A 19,718-nucleotide genomic window follows, 5' to 3' on the forward strand; every position below is an offset into this window, starting at 1 on the left:
TAGACTCATATTCATAGAGTGATACAGTATGGAAACAGGCCCTTCGTCCCAACTTGCCCACACTGACAGCCTGCCTGCATTTGGTCCAAAACCCTCTAAACCTGTCCTATCCATGTACCAGTCTGTTTCTTAAACGTTGGGATAGTCCCAGCCTCAACTACGTCCCCTGGCAGCTTATTCCATACACCCACCACCCTTTGTGTGAAAACGTTACCCCTCAGATTCCTATTAAATCTTTTCACCTTCACCTTAAACTTATGAACTCTGGTCCTCGATTCACCTACTCTGGTTAAGTGCATCTACCTGATCTATTGCTCTGCACTGGATTGTCCTGAGCTTCCAGATCATTGTTGGAGCGGCACTCATCTGCAAACTGGACAACATACTATCATACCAGTGATTTGAGCAACAAAGATGGTGGAAAAGCTGCGGGACATCGAGAGGTGGGACACTTTAGTTTAGTTTATTTTAAAGATGCAGCATGGAACCAGGCCCATCGGCCCACCGAGTCCGCATCAACCAGCAATCCCCGCACATTAACACTATCCTATACTAGTGACAATTTCTACATTTACACCAAGCCAATTAAGTACAAATCTGTACATCTTTGGAGTGTGGGAGGGAACTGAAATTCTTAGAGAAACCCACGCAGGTCACGAAGAGAACGTGCAAACTCCGTACAGACAAGCACCCGTAGCAAGGATTGAGCCTGGGTCTCTGGCGCTGTAAGCGCGGTAAAGCACCAACGCTACTGCTGCACCACCGTGCCGCCCTATTCTCAATGAAGAATATCCAACCACATCTCTACTTTGTGCCGCAGTATTTACACAGCTAGTCAAATATATTTTTGGTCAATAATGTCCTGGTGTGATGTTGTTTTTGTATGACTTGGTGATGGCAATATTGTTGAATAATTGAAAATTTGCAACACAAAGCAGACATTTAGCCCAATTTGTTCGTGTCAATTGAAAAAGGCAACCGGCCTAAATTCAGCATCTAAGAAAGATCAAGGGTAGATGATTAGACAATTCCCAGTTGGTAGTCATCATTGCCTGCTACTTGTATGGCACTTATTAGCCCATGTCTGAATGATGTCCAGGTCTAGCAGCATGCATGAATTAGCTGCTTCATTTGCAGAGGATTTGCAAACAGAACTGAACAATGTGCATTCATTATAGAACATCCCCACTTTTAACCTTATTAGGGAAAGCAAGTTATTGATGAAGTTGCTGAAGATGCTTGGACATAGTTTACTGAGCTGAAAAACTCCTGCAATGGCACATCCAATTGAGATGATTGACCTCCAATAACCACAACTATCATCCTTTGTATGAAGGATGACTCCAGATGGTAGGAATTTGCCTCTTAATTCCCATCGTTCAGTTTACCAGATGTCTTTGATAACATATTCATTGAAATGTGGCCAATATCAAGTCTGAAATTGATGATGACAGTGGGGAAAAATTAATCCACTTTTCTTCAAAACAATGCCGTGCGATCTTTCCTACAAGGTGGACGGAGCCTGGATTCACCCAAGTGAATAGCATTCCCTTGGTACTCCACAGAAGCTAAATCTTTACAAACAGTTCAGAGGAGGTTTATTTCTCCTTTCTTCAAACAAATCTGCACAATTTCACACTTTGATTCATATGCAGACAACACGGCAAAATCTGATTAGATTAATGAGTTAACAAAAGTGCTCAAGATGATTGGCTTTCACACTAACAAATCAAATGTGTATACTTTCTTTGTTGAGTATTGTAACTTTATCCACAAGTTCTAGAATTTGCTCTCTCAATATCCAAATCACCCATTTCAGTTCATAAAAGATTTTCAAAAACATATTAAAGAATATGGGGAATTCTAACACATTAGGCAGGTCTAATTTGTTACAACACAGAGTAAACACGTGGATATGCACTTAGCATATCCGTACTCTCCTTACGGACTGCATCCATAGTCAGGATCGATCCCAGGTTGCTGGCGCTGTGAGGCAGCAACTCAACCGCTGCACCACTGTGCCGCATTCTCTTTTATATCTCTCTCTTTCTCTCTAAAGCTGACGTGGTGTGGGGGGTTATGGGGAGAACAGGAGAATGTGGTTAGGAGGGGAGACATACAGTGCATTTAGAAAATATTCAGACCCCTTAACTTTTTCCACAATTTGTTACGTTACAGCCTTATTCTCAAATGGATTAAATTCATTTTTTTAAATTATCAATCTACCAACAATACCCCATTAAAAAAAAAACAGGTGTTTAGAAATTTTTGCAAAGTAATTAAAAAGAAATGACTGAAATATCACATTTACATAAGTATTCAGACCCTTTACTCAGTACTACCCAGTCAACAGAAGCACCTTTGGCAGCGATTACAGCCTCAAGTCTTCTTGGGTATGACGCTACAAGTTTGGCACACCTGTATTTGGATAATTTCTCCCATTTTTCTCTGCAGATCCTCTCAAGCTCTCAGGTTGGATGGGGAGTGTCAATGCACAGCTATTTTCAGGTCCCTCCAGAGATGTTCGATCAGGTTCAAGTCCAGGCTCTGGCTGGGCCTCTCAAGGACATTCATAGACTTGTCACGAAGCCGGTCCTGCGTGCTGTCTTGGCTTATGTGCTTAGGGTTGTTGTCCTGTTGGAAAGTGAACCACCACCCCAGTCTGAGGTCCAGAACGCTCTGGAACAGGGATCTCTCTGTACTTTACTCCGTTCATTTTTCCCTCAGTCCTGACTAGTCTCCCAGTTCCTGCCACTGAAAAACATTCCCACAGCACGATGCTGCCACCACCATGCTTCACCTCGATGAGCGGTGCCTGGTTTTCTCCAGATGTGTCGCTTGTCATCCAGGCCAAAGAGTTCAATCTTGGTTTCATCAGACCAGAGAATCTTGTTTCTCATGGTCTGAGAGTCCTTTAGGAGCCTTTTGGCAAACTCCAAACGGGCTGTCATGTGCATGTTACTGAAGAGTGGCTTCCGCCTGGCCACTCTACCATAAAGGCCTGATTGGTGGAGTGCTGCAGATATAGTTGTCCTTCTGGAAGGTTCTCCCATCTCCACAGAGGAACTCTAGAGCTCTGTCAGAGTGACTATCGTGTTCTTGGTCACTTCCCTGACCAAGGCCCTTCTCCCCTGATTGCTCAGTTTGGCCAAAGTTCTTCCATTTAAGAATGACGGAGGCCACTGTACTATGTGGTATTTCAGTTATTTATTTTTAATTACTTTGCAAACATTTCTAAACACCTGTTTTTGTTTCTTCATTCTGGGATATTGTGTGTAGATTGATGATTAAAAGAAAGGAATTTAATCCATTTTAAAATAAGGCTGTAACGTAAAATGTGGATAAAGTGAAGGGGTCTGAATACTTTCTGAATGCACTGTAGATCAGCCATGATTGAATGGCGTAGACTTGATGGGCCGAATGGCCTAATTCTGCTTTCATCACTTTATGACCTTAGAGTAGGAGGCAAATTCTCCTTGGGTAAGATATTATTTTAAAGCCTTTCAGTTAGAATGATCTAAAAGGCACTGCCAGAAAGGATTGTGGACACAGATTCACTAGTGCTCAATTTTTTTAATTTGTGATAGCCTTGAATATACTCAATAATTGAGCATTCTTCTCAAATAATGGCTAAACTACAATGCCTGTATAGGGAAATCTCCCTATTTCACTCCAAAAATGCCATTGCCTTGTTCTACATCCTCTTATTAAAGAAACACACGTTAATGTCAAGCCTGTCATTCTTTTAGAAACCAAAGGTTACTTCACAATATTCTAAACCTTTCTGAGTAGAAGCTAATCTTAGTCAATCTCTCGTCTCTCAGTTACCAATCTGATATATTTTTTGTCCTGACATATACGTTTGCCTGCCCAGTGCTTTAGAAGTAGTTCAGCAATGCCCTATACAACAGTAGATGGACTTCTGCACTCCAAATCACTTGCAATAAAGGCGAACAGATTGCTGCATTACTAATTGCTTGCTGTACTTTATTTTGCTGCATGTATAGATTGCACGAACAAACCTTTTCCAGTGTCACTGCTCCATTTTGTCTGACTGGAATGGTTTGACATTTCAGACAGGCAGTCATATTCCCCAAAAGGGGGAGTTTGGTTTTTCAGGTGGGAGGTAGTTATTTCTCAAAAATATTATCGCTTTTAATTTGGAGTAAGGGATTGGAGGACGGGGGTTATTTATGGAAATCATAGGGTAAAGATTTATATTATTTCACGGTTTAAAAGTCTTTCTCCAATTCTAATCTATTTGGAGAACTTAAATAATAAAATTGACAGATCCACAGGTGCTGTCATTAGAAAACTGTCCCTCAGGCATTGGACCCTAAGTTATTATTACTTCAGTGTGCTGACTCACTCACATAGCTCATTTGGAATGAAGCTGGTGACATTTTAGTTTTTTTTAAAAGCTAACGCTGTGAAGAATTTTTCATGTATACCAACAACAATCGCATTACCCTGGCATCACTCCCACACGGCGAAATATCACATGAGCTTCACAGTCGAGAAGTGAAAGACAGCAATAGGGATAGAGCAGGTGGCATGAGTGCCAGGGGGTGTGAGCACTTGAGCAACAAATTTCCTCTTGGTGTGAAAATATGGTTCCCAGCATCACTTCCAAATGGATAAATCAGAACAAAATGTGTAAAATTAAATCAAATCATACACTGAAAATCCAAAGAAAAAATACCTAAGCATAGCTCCAAATCCTTTCTTCTTGGCTTTCTTTTCTTGACTCTCATTTTCCTTCTTTTTGTCCTTTCCTTTTGCTTTCACCTTTTTTTTCTTCTCTTTCTTCTTTTTCCCTTTTTTCGTCTTACTATCAGAGCTCTCCACATCTTCAAGCTCAGCGGTCCCCTGCAAAGCAGATTCACTGCCCGGGGTCTCGTGGCCTGACTGAGAACTGTCTTCAGAATCTGCTGTAGGTACATGAAAAGATATAACTGTGACAAAAATAACTCAATTGTGTAAAGCCATTCTTAATTTATTATTTGAAACATTGCATTTTGAACACTTTTGTGGTTTTCCACCACTTGCTTTTTCCAATGCATCCAAATACAACCTCAAATTAAGTTTCTTGCATTAATATCTTGAGACCAATTATTAAGAATCAGTGGTAGACAGTGCTACATGGGACTTCCATTTCCATGTTTGTCAGCTATAAGGCTATGGGCTTGATCTCTATTCTTAAGTCTTTGATACATGATGTTTACTTTACCATTGTGCTACGGTTGGAAAGCTGTGCATTTTCTTGGCTGAAACCAAGGGGATGTTGTCATCACTATCTCAAGTGGCACATCTTCAATGTAGAGCAAGACCTCCCTTCCTGGAGTTCTGAACAAAAATATGCCAAATATCACTAAACATAAAGATTCTGTCGTTATCTGAAAAGTCACCCATTTCTTCTCTCCAGAGATGCTACCATCAGCTATCCATGTTCTCCAGAGATGCTGCCTTACCCACAGAGTTATTCCAGCACTTTGTGTCCTTTTGTGTAAACCAACATTTACAATACCTTGCATCTACAGACAACTCAGTTAAACTGGACTTGAAGCAATGAACTGAATAACTGAGACTGTAGATAAGAATTTAAACTAATACTGGGCTCAAGGATTCTTGTGGGGGGAAATCTAGAAATTTAAAGAGAAAGAGACAAGGGTACAATGTAGTTAAATGGGGCGTTAATAACAAGGGAGAGAGCTGAGTGCACCCCCGATTAATCAGAGGGACTGATATCGACATATAGATTGGACACAGACCAAATGAGCAGTACCAGTGTGAAGGACAAATTCATCAAGTTACAAGACAGTTGCCTGAATAAGTGTGTTGAAGAACCAATGGACCATGTTTATTTTATCAAGTGTACCTACTTTTGTATAATAAGAAAAGGTCAATTGATGATTATTTATTTCCATTATTTTATGCTTTTCAGGTTTCCAGTATCTGTAGTTTTTTAATATTTGCCCGGCAAGCAACGGCCAAGACCACTGGCTCGACACCTTGGACCGGCGACACACTCGAAGACGGCGGACCCACTGGAAAGCCCTGCTCATCCACCGCGAACTTGGCCCCGAGCTACTGGTGTCAATGAGACCAGAGAGTGAGGGGGTACCTGTGAGCGAGGTGGATTGTGGAGAGACAGGTGGATGGTCGAGAGTGTAGGAGGATCCACATTGCCGAGTGGTACCTGACGGGGCCACCAAAAACAAAGGGGAGAACGTGGTGGGTGGACACCATGATCGAAGGGGGACCCAGCGGGGGGGCGCCTGTTCCCGGTGGAGCGACAGGCCTGGTTCACTGCTGCGAGCAGAAGATAAAACTGTTCAGTAACTGTCAGCGCCTGAAGCATGGTGACTCTTGTGTACTGCCTAGGTGAGGTATGCTGTTTGATCTTAACGGGTTGCATGCAAAACAAAGCATTTCACTGTACTAGCTACATATGACAATAAAGTATCATTGAATTGATTAATAACCTTAAGTGTCCTTTAAGGAACAGCAATCATAAAATGTTTTTGACCAGAAAAAACATACTGCCATGTAGTCGGGATTCGTTAATGAACAAAGAATACAAATAAATAATTCTTATACAGTTTGGGAGACTGAGGGTACCACTAGGAACAGCTATTCAGTTTATATCATTGATTTGGATAAAGAGGTGTGATAAATCTTAATTTCCTGATGATACAGGTGGGGTAGCTCGGTAGGTTGAGGAATTGCAGACTGTCTCCCAGTGGATTTGAGGTGGCTAAGTGAGTGGACGTGGACATGCAAATGGAATGTTAAGTGGGAAAAATGTGAGATAACCCACTCCGATACACAAAAGTTAAAATATTAATTGTTGAACGATTGAAAAGCATTGCTGTTGAAAAGGACCTTGGTATCCTTAAACATAAATCACTGAAAGTTAATGTGCAGAAAGAGTAGGTAATTAATGGTCCATCCGCATATATTGTAGCAGGATCTGAGTACATAAATAAATACATCTTCCTGCAATTATATAGGGCCCTGGTGAAATCGCACCTGGAATTTTGTGAACAGATCTGGTCTCATTTCCTAAGGAAGGAAATACTGTTGCAGAATGAGTGCTATAAGATGGATTCCTGGAATGGGGAAAACTGCATCAAAAGATATAAGCAAACTGTGCATATCCTATTGCATTTGGAAGAATGGAAGGTGATCTCATTGAAATAAAATAATTAGGGGATTTGGCAGGGTAGGCACAAGGGTGATATTTCTCCACTTCTGCAATGTCCAGAGATGGTGTTTTCAGTCCCAAAATAAGAAATTGTCTATTCAGGACTAAGTTGTGAATGCTGATTTTCAGTTCTGATATTCGGAAGACTTATCATATGAGACTGCTATACAAAATAGGACCCCATGATATTAATGCATGGTTCCAGAGTAGATAGAAGATTGGCTAATGGGCAGAAGGTATAGTGGGAATAAAGGGGGGCTTTGACTAGTGGTGTTCCGCAGGGGTCGATGTTGGATCCACTACTTTTCACATCGTGTGTAATGATCTGGATGAGGGAACTGATGGCTTTGAGGCCAAGTTTGCGAATGATACAACAGTAGGTAGAGGGCAGATAGTGTTGAGGAAGCAGGGAGGCTGCAGAAGGACGGACCGGTTGGAAGAGTGGGCAAAGAAGTGGCAAATGCATAGCAAAGTGTATGGGCATGCACTTTCGTAGATGAAATAAAGGTGGAGACTACTTTCTAAATGGGGAGAGCATATTCAAGAGGACTAGAATATAAAAGCAAGAATGTAATGCTGAGGTGTTATCAGGCACGAGTGAGGCCACATTTGGAATATTGTGAATAGTTTTGGGCCCCACATCTGAGAAAGGAAGTGCTGGCTTTGGAGAGGGTTCAAATAAGATTTTCGAGAATGACCCTGGAGTTGAATGGGTTAAAGTGTGAGGAGCATTTGAAGTCTCTGGGCTTGTACTCACTGGAGTTTAGAAGGATAAGGGGGGGGGGGTCATTGAAATCTACTGGATAATGAAAGGCCCAGAAAGAGTGGACATGGAAAATATGTTTCCGGTAGTGGGAGAGTCTAGAACATAAGGGAGCAGCCTCAGAATAAAAATACATACTTTCAGAATGGAGAGGAGGAGGAATTTCATTTGCCGGAGGGTGGTGAATCTGTGAAATTCATTGTCACAGATGGTTGTGGAGGCCAAGTCATTGGGTATTTTTAAGGCAGAGGTTTATAGATTCTTGATTAGTAAGAGTGTCAAAGGTTACAGAAGAGAGGAGAATGGGGTTGAGAGGGAAAAATAGATGAACCATGGCTGAATGGCAGAGAAGGCTTGATAGGCTGAATGGCCTAATTCTGCTAAATCTGCCATGGTTTTATAGAAAATAAAATTCTTCAACATTGTCACCATGTAGTGAATCTTTAGAATTCACTAACTAAGAGGGCTGTGGAGACTCAGTTCTGAGTACATCCAAGACATTAAGAAATGTATTTAACTGGCACTGTTAATCTTCAGCTGAAAATTAATTTCAATTTATAACACAATTTTAGTCTTCACTTTTTTATTTTCAATGAAGATTCCAACTTTGGTATGGCTGATGGTGACAGGAATGGGCCATTGTGTGGAAAGAACAAGCTTGCCAATGGTCAGTTTGACTATTCAGTTAGACTGTGTAATCTGTATTTTCACCCCATTTGCCTTCCTTAGTTCCATATTTCTTAATACCCTTGCCTAACAAGAATCTATCCATCTCAGTATTGAAATTTGCAAAACATTCACAACTTAATTGGCTTTTGGCAGAGGTGATTTACGTTTCCAGTCATTTTAGTAAAGTGCTTTTGGTACATAATCCAAACACCCCAACTCTAATATTAAGGCTGTGTTATACCCATTGATCAGGGCTGCTCATAGCTTCCCTATTTAAGTTTGATTAACAATTACTGATTATAAATTCCAGTGCAGTAAAATGGTCCCTGCAGCAGTGCACTAATCACTTCTTACTGCAAATTTCAGATGTGCCAAGACTTAAGGCTACATACACCATTGCAAGAATGTTGTGGATGTTCTTTATTAAAAATGTGTCATCTGGGACTTTGTGAGGGATTGGGCTGGCGTAAAGAGATACAAAGCTGTCAGTCGACAGGATAATTGAGGTCTGGAATCAGCGAGCAAGTTTAAGTGGCTGAATGTGGTGGAGTCATCCACAATAATACAATAACTACGTGAGCTGGGCCAATTGTGCAACTTCAGTATTGAATTAACCTACCAACCTGTACATCTTTGGGATATGGAAGGAAATCAGAGCACCCTGGGGAAATGCATGAGTTGTAGGGAGAATGAGTTATTTCCACAAAGAAAGCACCTAAGTTCAGGACTGTACTCGAGTCTCTGGCATCTGAGGCAACTTTACAAGCTATGCCACTTTGTCGTTCAAAGTCAATGTTGTGCTGGTGGGAAAACAAACTCAGACCTCCAAGGGGACATCGAACAATTCATCATGTGATAATGGCCACAATGCATGCATTGCAGGAATTTAAATGTAACTGATTTAGGAGAAGTATATTGAACTCATTTCTCGATGGGGATTTTTGAGTTTCCTGTGGCGGTGATGGAGCCTCGGTGGTGGCAGTGGGGCCTTGCGGGTCGGCCCACGGTCGGCGGACGATGAGGGCGCGGAGAACCACCTTGAGGGGGAGGAGGAAGAACAATGGAGGACCCGGCACGGGGGGACTGCCGTGAGTGAAGGGGAAGAACAATTAACAAGGTATGACCACATGGGAGGGGTGGAGATAACAAGGGAAGAACTTTGTCAGCCCCGTTTATATGGCGACTAGTCTTAGGTATGCAAGCAAAGAATTTCACATGGGACAATAAAGTATTCCATTCCATTGTTGTGCTTCATGATTACTGGAGGTGAGGGGGGGGGGGGGGTTGTGGTGAGACCACACCTGGAGTATTGTGTACAGTTTTGGTCTCCTAATATGAGGAAAGACATTCTTGCCATAGAGGGAGTACAGAGAATGTTCACCAGACTGATTCCTGGGATGTCAGGACTTTCATATGAAGAAAGACTGGATAGACTCGGCTTGTACTCGCTAAAATTTAGAAGATTGAGGGGGGATCTTATAGAAACGTACAAAATTTTTAAGGGGTTGGACAGGCTAGATGCAGGATGATTGTTCCCGATGTTGGGGAAGTCCAGAACAAGGGGTCACAGTTTAAGGATAAGGGGGAAGTCTTTTAGGACCGAGATGAGAAAAACATATTTTCACAGAGAGTGAATCTCTGGAATTCTCTGCCCCAGAAGGTAGTTGAGGCCAGTTCATTGGCTATATTTAAGAGGGAGTTAGATGTGGCCCTTGTGGCTAAGTGGATCAGGGGGTAAGGAGAGAAGGCAGATACGGGATACTGAGTTGGATGATCAGCCATGATCATATTTAATGGCGGTGCAGGCTCGAAGGGCCGAATGGCCTACACCTGCATCTATTTTCCATGTTTCTATGTTTCAGTGATCTGTGGAAGGATAAATATTGTCCAGGACAGTACTTTGAAAAATGAGGCTGAATTGGCTGTCTCTGCTCTATTTTCAAACCTCTCTATGGGGCTTGACCCACAGCCTACTGAAACAATCGTCACATGGTTTTATTTGGTTCTTGTCACAAAGTCACAGGGGAAAACATATAAGCATCAACACTAGTGCAGGGATGTTACACTGTGGTTTGTAATACATGGAGTTTGTGGTGGGCAACCACAATGAGTTTTTGATTGAAGATCTATTAGCCTGACATGTGTCAGTTCACCATCTGCCAAGCTACATATCTAACAAGGAGTGGAATATTGATGTTTGTCATGTTTAAAGTATGACAAGCAGATCACCTCAAGGAAAGAAACAGTGTGCATTCCTCAGTTGTTATTTTTCCCCCATTGTCAATCAGGGGAATCATAGAGCTACATGTCCATTTCTCATAATCAATATATAAATTACTAGATCAGGTGTGGACCCATTGGGCCCCTATCCCAAGGCAATATTCCACCACTGACCTATAGCCCCCAACTGCGCAGGAGCGGCTGAGGGGTTCCCGTTGTGACGCCAGAGATCCCCGTTGTGACGCGAGTCACGGCAACCCTCCATCAACTGCGCCTCGCCATCCCTCTTCCTAAACCTATCCTCCTCCATTCCCCCTCATCCCCAACATACCCTCCACCTCCTCTTCCCAGGACAATGATGAGTAAGGTGGGCCAAAAATTGTAGAGCTATTGTTAACCGTTTTGGTGGGGGGGGGTCGATATCATGCACACAAACAAACAAGGTGTGAGTTTTAGTAATATATACTAGACTAAGTGGGTCCCTGTCACATGGGAGGGCTGGTCCCCAAACGCAATATTCCACCACTCACCCATAGCCCCAAACTGCGCGGGCGCAGCTGACGGGTTCCTATTGTGACGCCAGATATCCCCATTGTGACGCGAGTCACGGCAACCCTTCCCAAGTGCACCTCGCCAACCTTCTTCTGACCCCTATCCTCCTCTATTACCCCTCATCCCCCAGCACTCCCTCCCACTCCTGTTCACCCTCCCTCTTCTTTCCCCTCTCCTCCTCCCCTCCCCCATTCCCTCCCTAACCTCTCCCTCCCTCTCATTTCCCCTTCCCGCAGTGACTCCCTCCCTCCATAACCCCTCCCTACCCCACTTGACGTCATTGTGAGGTGGAAGCTGCTGTGTTTTTTAAAACTGTTTTTTTTTAATGTAAATGAGATCCCATTGTGACATCATATGCTGCTAAGGGCCAGTGCAGATGAAATCAATTTTTGTCAAAGTAGATTTTGTCAAGTTTAAAATGTGAAAAACTTGTAAAATATACCATAAATTTGAACAAAACTTGATACAACACACCACAGGACAATGGTGAGTAAGCTGGGCCAAAAATTATAGCACATGTACCGTTTTTGCGTAGTTTCAGGATCAGACTCACAGACACACAGACAGACTCACAGACAATTCACAGACATACTAACAAACAAGATGACAGTTTTAATTATAATATATAGATAGATATTGATATACATGCTGTCAGTGGGCTGTCAGTTTTGGCTCTAAAGTAGCACTCTTATTTACAGGTCAAGAGTTTGTGGGTTCAAGTTTCACACTAGTGACTTGAACTCCAAAATCTAGGGTGATCAGGGCCGGATTTAGATGAAGAGAGGCCCTAGGCTTTTCCACTTGTGAGGCCCCTTCCAGTCATCCACCCCCATGACGAGAGGAAGATGGAAGAGTCCACCAGATTGACACCGATGAGCAGCCGAGCGTGGCCAATGAGATAAGGGCTGGAAAGTTGCGTTTCTTATTTATTGCCAGTGTTAGTGTCGAGTTATCGGCTTAAAACACTATTATTCTGAAATGGAGGGCAAGGAAAATTACTGAAGTGTTGTTTAGAGACTACAGTGCGTTGTGACAGCATATGTAAGAAAAGCCCATGACAGTGATAAAAATATTATACATCAGGCCCGTACGAAGCTTTTCAAAAAGGGAAGTGGCATGGCAGGATTACCAAATATTTATGTGAAATAAGTGCACGCAGCGCATATCACAAGTGCGAAGCTCAAAGTCCCTTGGGGCCAGGGCCCAGGGCCCGCTTAAGGGCCCTGGAAGCTCTAGGGTTTTAGATGCTCTCTGGTGCATTCTGAGCCTTGTTTTGGAGCATTTTGAACCAAATTTATGAACAATATTTCTGAATTAATTTTGGTTGAGTCAAGAATAATGAGTGGTTGGAATGGGATGATTGGGGTCATTGTTGTATACATTTTTTTAATCAAAAATTGAAGCTGTCCTTGTTTTAATAATCAAGTTGTACTGTAAAATGTTATGTAAAATGTTATAAAGGAGCATGCAAACACTGCAAATAAAATGCTGTAAATTTTTGCAGTAAATAAAACCTTTTTCTAGAAAATGTTTTGTGTGTTGATTTGATTGCCTGTTACTGTTCGACTGTGTTAGTGTTTGCACATTAAAAATATGATGCAAAACGAAAGTCGCAAACTATGGAATACAGATTTTTCAGTATTGTCATCAAGGAAAAGAAAGCAGTTCCAATTGTTTGATATTATTCATATGGAGGAGAAAATATAATTGCTCCAAAACCTACCTTAATTTTGCAATCTCACTAAAAATAATCCCCCTTTGCCTCACCCAACTCCTCCTTCCCCCTCCCTCTCTTTCCCTCCTCGTCTCTCTCTCCCCCCTCCCCTCCTTCCTTCCCCTCTCTCTCTCTCCCCCCTTCTCTCAACCCCCCTTTCCCCCTCCCTCTCACATCCCCCCTCTCTCTCCCTCAATCCCCCTCTCTCTCCCTCCCACGCAACAAGGCTCCGACTCCATGCCGCAGACACCGCAGCCTCCCCCCCCTCCCCGACCCGGAGAAACGGGCATTCCCACAACGCAATATTCCACTACTTACCTGGAATAGACACCTAGGATCTTTGATAAACACGAGGCACCGAGGTGATTGTGTGGAGTGCAAATGGAGTTCTGAACCCGCCCGGGCCCACTGCGCATGCGCAGAGAGACAGCATAATTTTGCGTCGCTCGGATGGTCGCAACTATTTTCCCCAAAACTTCCAGCGGGCCGGAATCAGAATTTTGGGTAATTTCCATCAAAGTGGAAACGCTGATAGGGTTCCAATTTATTTTTTCTCGGGATTTTTTTTACTCTGGGAAAAAAAACACATTGGCCGGAGGCCCCTTAGTTTTTGAGGCCCTAAGCTTAAGCTTGTGAAGCTTAAACGTAAATCCGGCCCTGAGGCTGATGATTGAGCAAGTGCTACGGCATTGAAAGTGGCAAATGCTGCTTGAAATACTAGAGTGAACCCCATCTGCCATCAATTGGATATCATGGCACAACTTGAAGCAGAGCAGGAAGGTTCATCACATTGTCCTGGACAGTGCATTCCTTTCACAAACATTACACAACTGGTTATCTGCGACCCGAAACGTCGCCTATTTCCTTTGCTCCATAGATGCTGCTTCACCCGCTGAGTTTCTCCAGCATTTTTTTCTACGGTCAGAAAACATTGGTAACTTTGGGAATAAAGTTTAATTACATGAGGTGAACTTCCCTGCTCTTCTTCAAAATATCATAATTACATATTCAGGTAAATCATCTATTTTTAAAATTAACCACCCAACAAATAAAATAGCAAATTTGTTGATGAAAGTGAGTAAAATTAATTACATTTTAAGCATCTCTAAATATTCTTCACAATGCAATATCATTTGTGACCTCTCCCTTCAATACTTGTTATTTTGTGGTAATGGTATTGTCCAAACAGTGCATAAATAATTTAGGTATCTGTAATGGAAGGGCACTGACATGGGATTTATATTTCCACAATAGCTTTTACTTGGCCTCACAAGTGGGAATAACAATCCTATTTCCTTCTCATCCAGATTGTTTTCTGATTATAATAACTGTCGGAGCTTTATAAATAAGTAATTGGGTTTGTTTATATGCTATTCTAAAGAGGTGCATTACGAACTCAGAGGAACATTTAATATTCTCATTTATATCACGCAATCCCCCTCGTCACCCCTCTACAGCAGCACCTAACAATGCTTGTTGTAAATGGTTTTAATGTAGGTACAACCTGCTGAAGGGCTTTCTGAGCCACAGATGCGATTGCTGTCATCCACAGGCCACAGAGCTAAATATGAGCCTTGAGCTTTGCAACCTGAACATGTATCAGGAATTCCAAAGGCTTTCTCTTTTGTATTATTAACGGGTCGCCATAAACCAACTGATTCAATCCCACAGCCATAATCAAGTTGGAAAACACAAGGGACTGTACTCGTGACCAACAAGCCAAATTCTTTTTTTGGTGCAGAGGTGGTCTTTGCAGGAGAATCAAACATACAGTACAGAAAAGTTTAAAGGCTAATGGAAGGTTCCTCGTCATCTTAAGGGGCTTAAATTCAAAGTGTGGGTGGAAATTATGCTTGAATTGTATGGTGATAGTTCCAAAAAACTATTGCCCTTGGTAATCAATTCAACATTTCAAAACTTAGATTGATAACCTGTTGGTGAAATAATTCATGAAACCAAGGAGTCAAATGGAGTGGAGGTACGGATCAGCTATCAGACCTTATTGACTGGCAGGTTGACGGGCTGAATGGCTTCCTACTTCTCTATATCATGTTGAACCAACCAACAGTCATAAGCGGCGAGTTAAATAACAGAATCATTTCTGTTTTTCAAAAAAGAACCATAGTATATATAGAATAAGGAAAGAATTCTGATAAATCATAAACCACAAAAAAAAAATCACTTTATGTTATCTCTGCTACAAAAAATTAATTTGCTGTGACCTTGTCTGCAGATATAAAAAAATTAATAATAGCAATGTGTAGCTGAAGTCATCGTGTCTGTCATATAAACAAATGTTGGCTATTACACCACAAGCGGTTTATTATTGGAATGATTTTCATGAATATTGAAAACCGACAACTCAAAAGAAATGAAACTGCTCATGAGATACCAGTTCCTTCTCATGCGTGAAATAAGCCAGTAATCAACTGCTAGCGATACGAGGAGGAAAGGAATGGTAAGATAAACCATGTCTATAGTCCTGTCTTCAGTGAGCCAAAGTACCTTTGTGATATATCACTTGCCATCTCAATAGCATAAAGATTTAGCTCTGCTACTGAAAAATAGCTTTCATATTAAAATATATCAAAAAAAATTACAGGAAAATTAATTATGAATTATACCCGATTTGCAAACCATCTTTGGTAACCCTTGAGCCTGATCCAAATGTGACTTTCAAACCCTGTTACAAAACTTTTCGTCAAAAGCTAACTTGCAGATTTTCACTGGTATTCAAGTGTAGCTGGAGAAATTCACCCTCAGATTGGAAATGCTGAACCTGCAAAATGGTAACATCTGTGAGCAATAGCTCACTACCAAAATTCAAATCTACCTGCTTCAATGGAGCTAAATTTCAGTAGGGGAGAACGCTGTGCAGATTCTTGTGTTTGGTGCTACTAATCAGAGGACAAATTTCTAAGTAACAGCATTTTATTGCACTGAAATGTTTTAAAGCACATTACACAGTGAATTATTTTATGACTGCAAAGACTACCATTATACAGATAAATGAGGCAGGCAAGTTGCCTTCGCTAATGTCCCATAAATAACAAGATGGAATGACCAGATAATTATCACACTCCCCTGCGGAAAGGTTTGCAGGGCATTGGGAGAATCATACTGCAGAAAGGGAGGTCACTCGGCCCATAGTGTTGGTGCCAGCTCAGCAAAGAAGCTGGCAATTGGTTCCACTGGCTGGTTTTTCCACTTAGGCATGAAAAGGCATTATTTTATATATCGCACTGAACTAGCTTCTACCCCACTTTCAGGCAATACACTCCAAATCATAGTAATTATTAGCCTGTTAAGAAGAATTATTTACAACATTAAACCTTCCCACAACCCTATCTTTAATCGCTTCATAAATTGAAATTTCCGTTTTGCTAGATCTCCTCAGAACCCTCTCCAAGGACCCCATATCCCGGAATGGGCACTATTTACTCAATGAGGCATAACCATTGACTCATAATGGTTTGCCACAAGTCCCTTGCCTTTGTACTCTATGTCTCTCTATTAACAAACACAGGGGACTTGAATGTTTTATAAATAAACTTATGGACGTCCTTCAGAAATTCTTATTTGTGAAACGCAAGTCTCCCTGCTCCTTTGCCATTTTGAACATTTCACCATTTAGTTTGTACTGCTTTGCTTCATTTTCAATTCTGAAGTATATCAGTGCACTCCTTTCTCTTACTGGGACATTCACTGACATTGTAGAATTCACCAATACAGGCAAATAGGACAATGTCAGGGTAATAAAAAGGGCATTAATGCACTGAAGAAAGTGCAAAAAGCATTTACAAGATGATACTAGATCTTCATTATTATAACTGAGAGTCAAGGATGAATAAGTTAGCAGTCTTAACTTGCAAAAAGCAAAGGCCTCATGGAGGCTTGTGAAATTATGAAATATTATGAAAGGGGAGACACAAGTAGAGCATTTCCAATCCAAAGGAAGCTAAAATAAAGGCCATCGATATAGATTGTTATAGACACAAAATGTTGGAGTAACTCAGCGGGTGAGGCAGCATCTCTGGAGAGAACGATTGGGCAACGTTTCGGGTCGAGACCCTTCTTCAGTCTGCAGTTCCAGGTCTTCAAACTGAACTCCAGCATCTGCAGTTCTTTCTTACAGATATAGATTGTTATCAAGAAATCAAAATAGGTCACTCAGAAGAAAATCTTATCCGACAGTTTGTGAGTGTGAAACAAACTACCGTAGAGCGCAGTTATGGTGCATTTAAAGGGTAGTTACATAAGGATACAAGGAAGAAGGGAATAGTGAATCATACTAATGGAATTTGACAAGGAAGATAAACAATTACTCTTACAGAGCACACATGGCATTGTGTTCAATGGCCTGCTTGGCTCATCGGTCACCATCTGTGTGGTCCATTTTGTGTAGTTTTAAGGTTTAACATATTTGAAGCATGACAGACCCCCCCCCCCCCCACCTCCCCTCCTTCTTGCTTCATGTCCAAATAGTGGCAGTGGAAGGTAAAGGGGAAAGTTGGTGACTGTGAACGGTCCGCAAACTCATCACCTGTACTCTTAGAAAGCATCCTAAAGCTCCGTGAACGGCTTGGGAAGCAGGACATGGTGACCTCAACTCACAGAAGTGGAGGAGGAGTGGCTGCTGGAGGCAGGTCGCATGGTTGCAATATTTGTGGATCATGAGGTTGAGGAAGGCAGCCGCCCGCGGAAGGCCCTACAACATCTGGGCGAGGTTGTGAATTTGTGTGCAGCCTGCAGCAGGTCCACAGGGAGGCAATGGAAGAAGCCAACGTCATCGTGCCATGCCAGAAAAATGCCTATGTTATTGATCCATGCTGCCAGGACTCCAGGCTTTAACATGAGAAAATAAAAAAATGCACATCTTCTTGGGTCACGATCAGATTTTTCGGAGGTTTGAAAATTACAAATGCACAGGAATGTGGTGACTCTCTGCATGCTGTTCCAAAAGCGAATCTATCGTACTCACGCATAGTAGGATTTAAATGGACAGCATGCAAAATAAGCTTTTCATTGCAACTCTGCATGTGACAAATAACAAAATTTCAATTTCACTCCCGTGTAAATGGATTAATTACATCATGATAATCAAAACAAAAATTGGCTGATGCTAGCAATTGGACAAAGGGTCCTTAACCTGAAGCGTTAACTGTAATTTATATTTAACAGATGCAACGGGCTTGTTGCGTGGTTCCATAATTTTTTGTTTTAATTATATCTTTATATTGTTGATTCACAAATACCGGTTTCTGCATCTGCTCTTAATTCACAGCGTTGTTAACAATGACAGGTTTGAAGAAAAATGGCGAACAACACCATAAAAGATTTGATGGGTAGCGAAGAAATGCTGAATACTAAGGTTTAATAGGGACATCTTGTCCTAGAATCCTGCAATCCATTCCACTGTATTCTGATTGCAGCTAACATTTACAATCCTTCATCGCTATAAAAAAGTAATGAGATTGGTTTGAGAACCCAGGAGCTGCAGATGAAAGAAAATCTAATCCAAGGTTGTCAGGAAGATTTAAAAGAATAAGTGGGCCGAAGTATCAAGAAAAATACTTCCTCAAAAGCCAAGCTTATGGGTCAATTGAAAACTTTAGAACTGAGACTGATAGATTTTGTTAGGTAAGGGCCTTAACGGATGCAGGACAAAGGCAAGTAAATGGATTTGAGATGCAGTTCAGCTGTGACCTAACTAAAAGGTGCCACAAGATTATGGCAATGTCAATTAAGAACATTGGTACCTCAAACCTTCTCTGTCATTCAATGACTATCTGATTTTAAAATCCATTCCATATTCATGCCTACTTGCGTGATCCTTTAATATCCCTTTGCTTAACAAGACTATTGACTTCTACCTTAAAAAATACTCAAAGGCTCTACCAGCATCTGAGTTGGTTCTACCAGCCTCCGAGTTGGTTCTACCAGCCTCCGAAGAAGAGTTTAACTAATTCACACTCCTTAGAGAGAGAAAAAAACAATCATCTGTCTTAAATGAGTTATCCATTATTTTTAAACGTGACCACTAGGGTTATATAGTCACACAGCAAAGAAATAGAGCCATCGGCCAAACTAGGCCATGCTGATCGGATGCCCTATCTAACCTATTTACCTGTGATTGGCCCATATCCCTCTAATCCTTTCCTGTCCACTTATCTGTCCAAATGTCATTTAAGTGTTGTTATTTTATCTGCTTCAACCACTTCCTCTGGCAGCTCATTTCATATACCCACTACCCTCTGTGTTGCTCCTCAGGTTTCTGTTACATCTTTCCTTTCTTGGAATGTATGTCCTAATTATTTATTTCCCAATCCTGGGATAAAGACATAGTGCATGCAACCTATCTATATTCCTTATGACTTTGTACACCTTTATAAGATCATCCTCTGGCTCCTGCGTTCCAAGGAATAAAGACCCAGACTGCCTATCCTCTCCTTATAGCTAGTCCCCGGCAACATCCTTATAAATCTTCTCTGCACTCTTTCCAGCTTAGTGGCATATTTTCTATAGATGGGTGGCCAAACTAAGCACAAGACTCCAACTGCAGCCTCACCAACATTGAGTACAACTGCAACATA

The 19,718-nt window shown here is 41.6% G+C and overlaps 1 protein-coding gene across 2 annotated transcripts in view; it reads right to left on the bottom strand.

Moving 5' to 3' along the window:
* pard3bb (par-3 family cell polarity regulator beta b) overlaps window positions 1-19,718 on the bottom strand; it is a 1,003,167-nt gene that overhangs the window by 380,761 nt on the left and 602,688 nt on the right. The window contains exon 18 of one of the 2 annotated variants that reach the window (XM_055638338.1): window positions 4,703-4,928. In XM_055638338.1, the coding sequence (XP_055494313.1) occupies window positions 4,703-4,928 (226 nt within the window). Of the gene's footprint in view, window positions 1-4,702; window positions 4,932-19,718 lie in introns of both variants that reach the window. The other variant, XM_055638337.1, reaches the window with a different exon arrangement.

The sequence above is a fragment of the Leucoraja erinacea genome, chromosome 7 (assembly GCF_028641065.1).
Source record: "Leucoraja erinacea ecotype New England chromosome 7, Leri_hhj_1, whole genome shotgun sequence".
Classification (NCBI taxonomy): Eukaryota; Metazoa; Chordata; class Chondrichthyes; order Rajiformes; family Rajidae; genus Leucoraja; species Leucoraja erinaceus.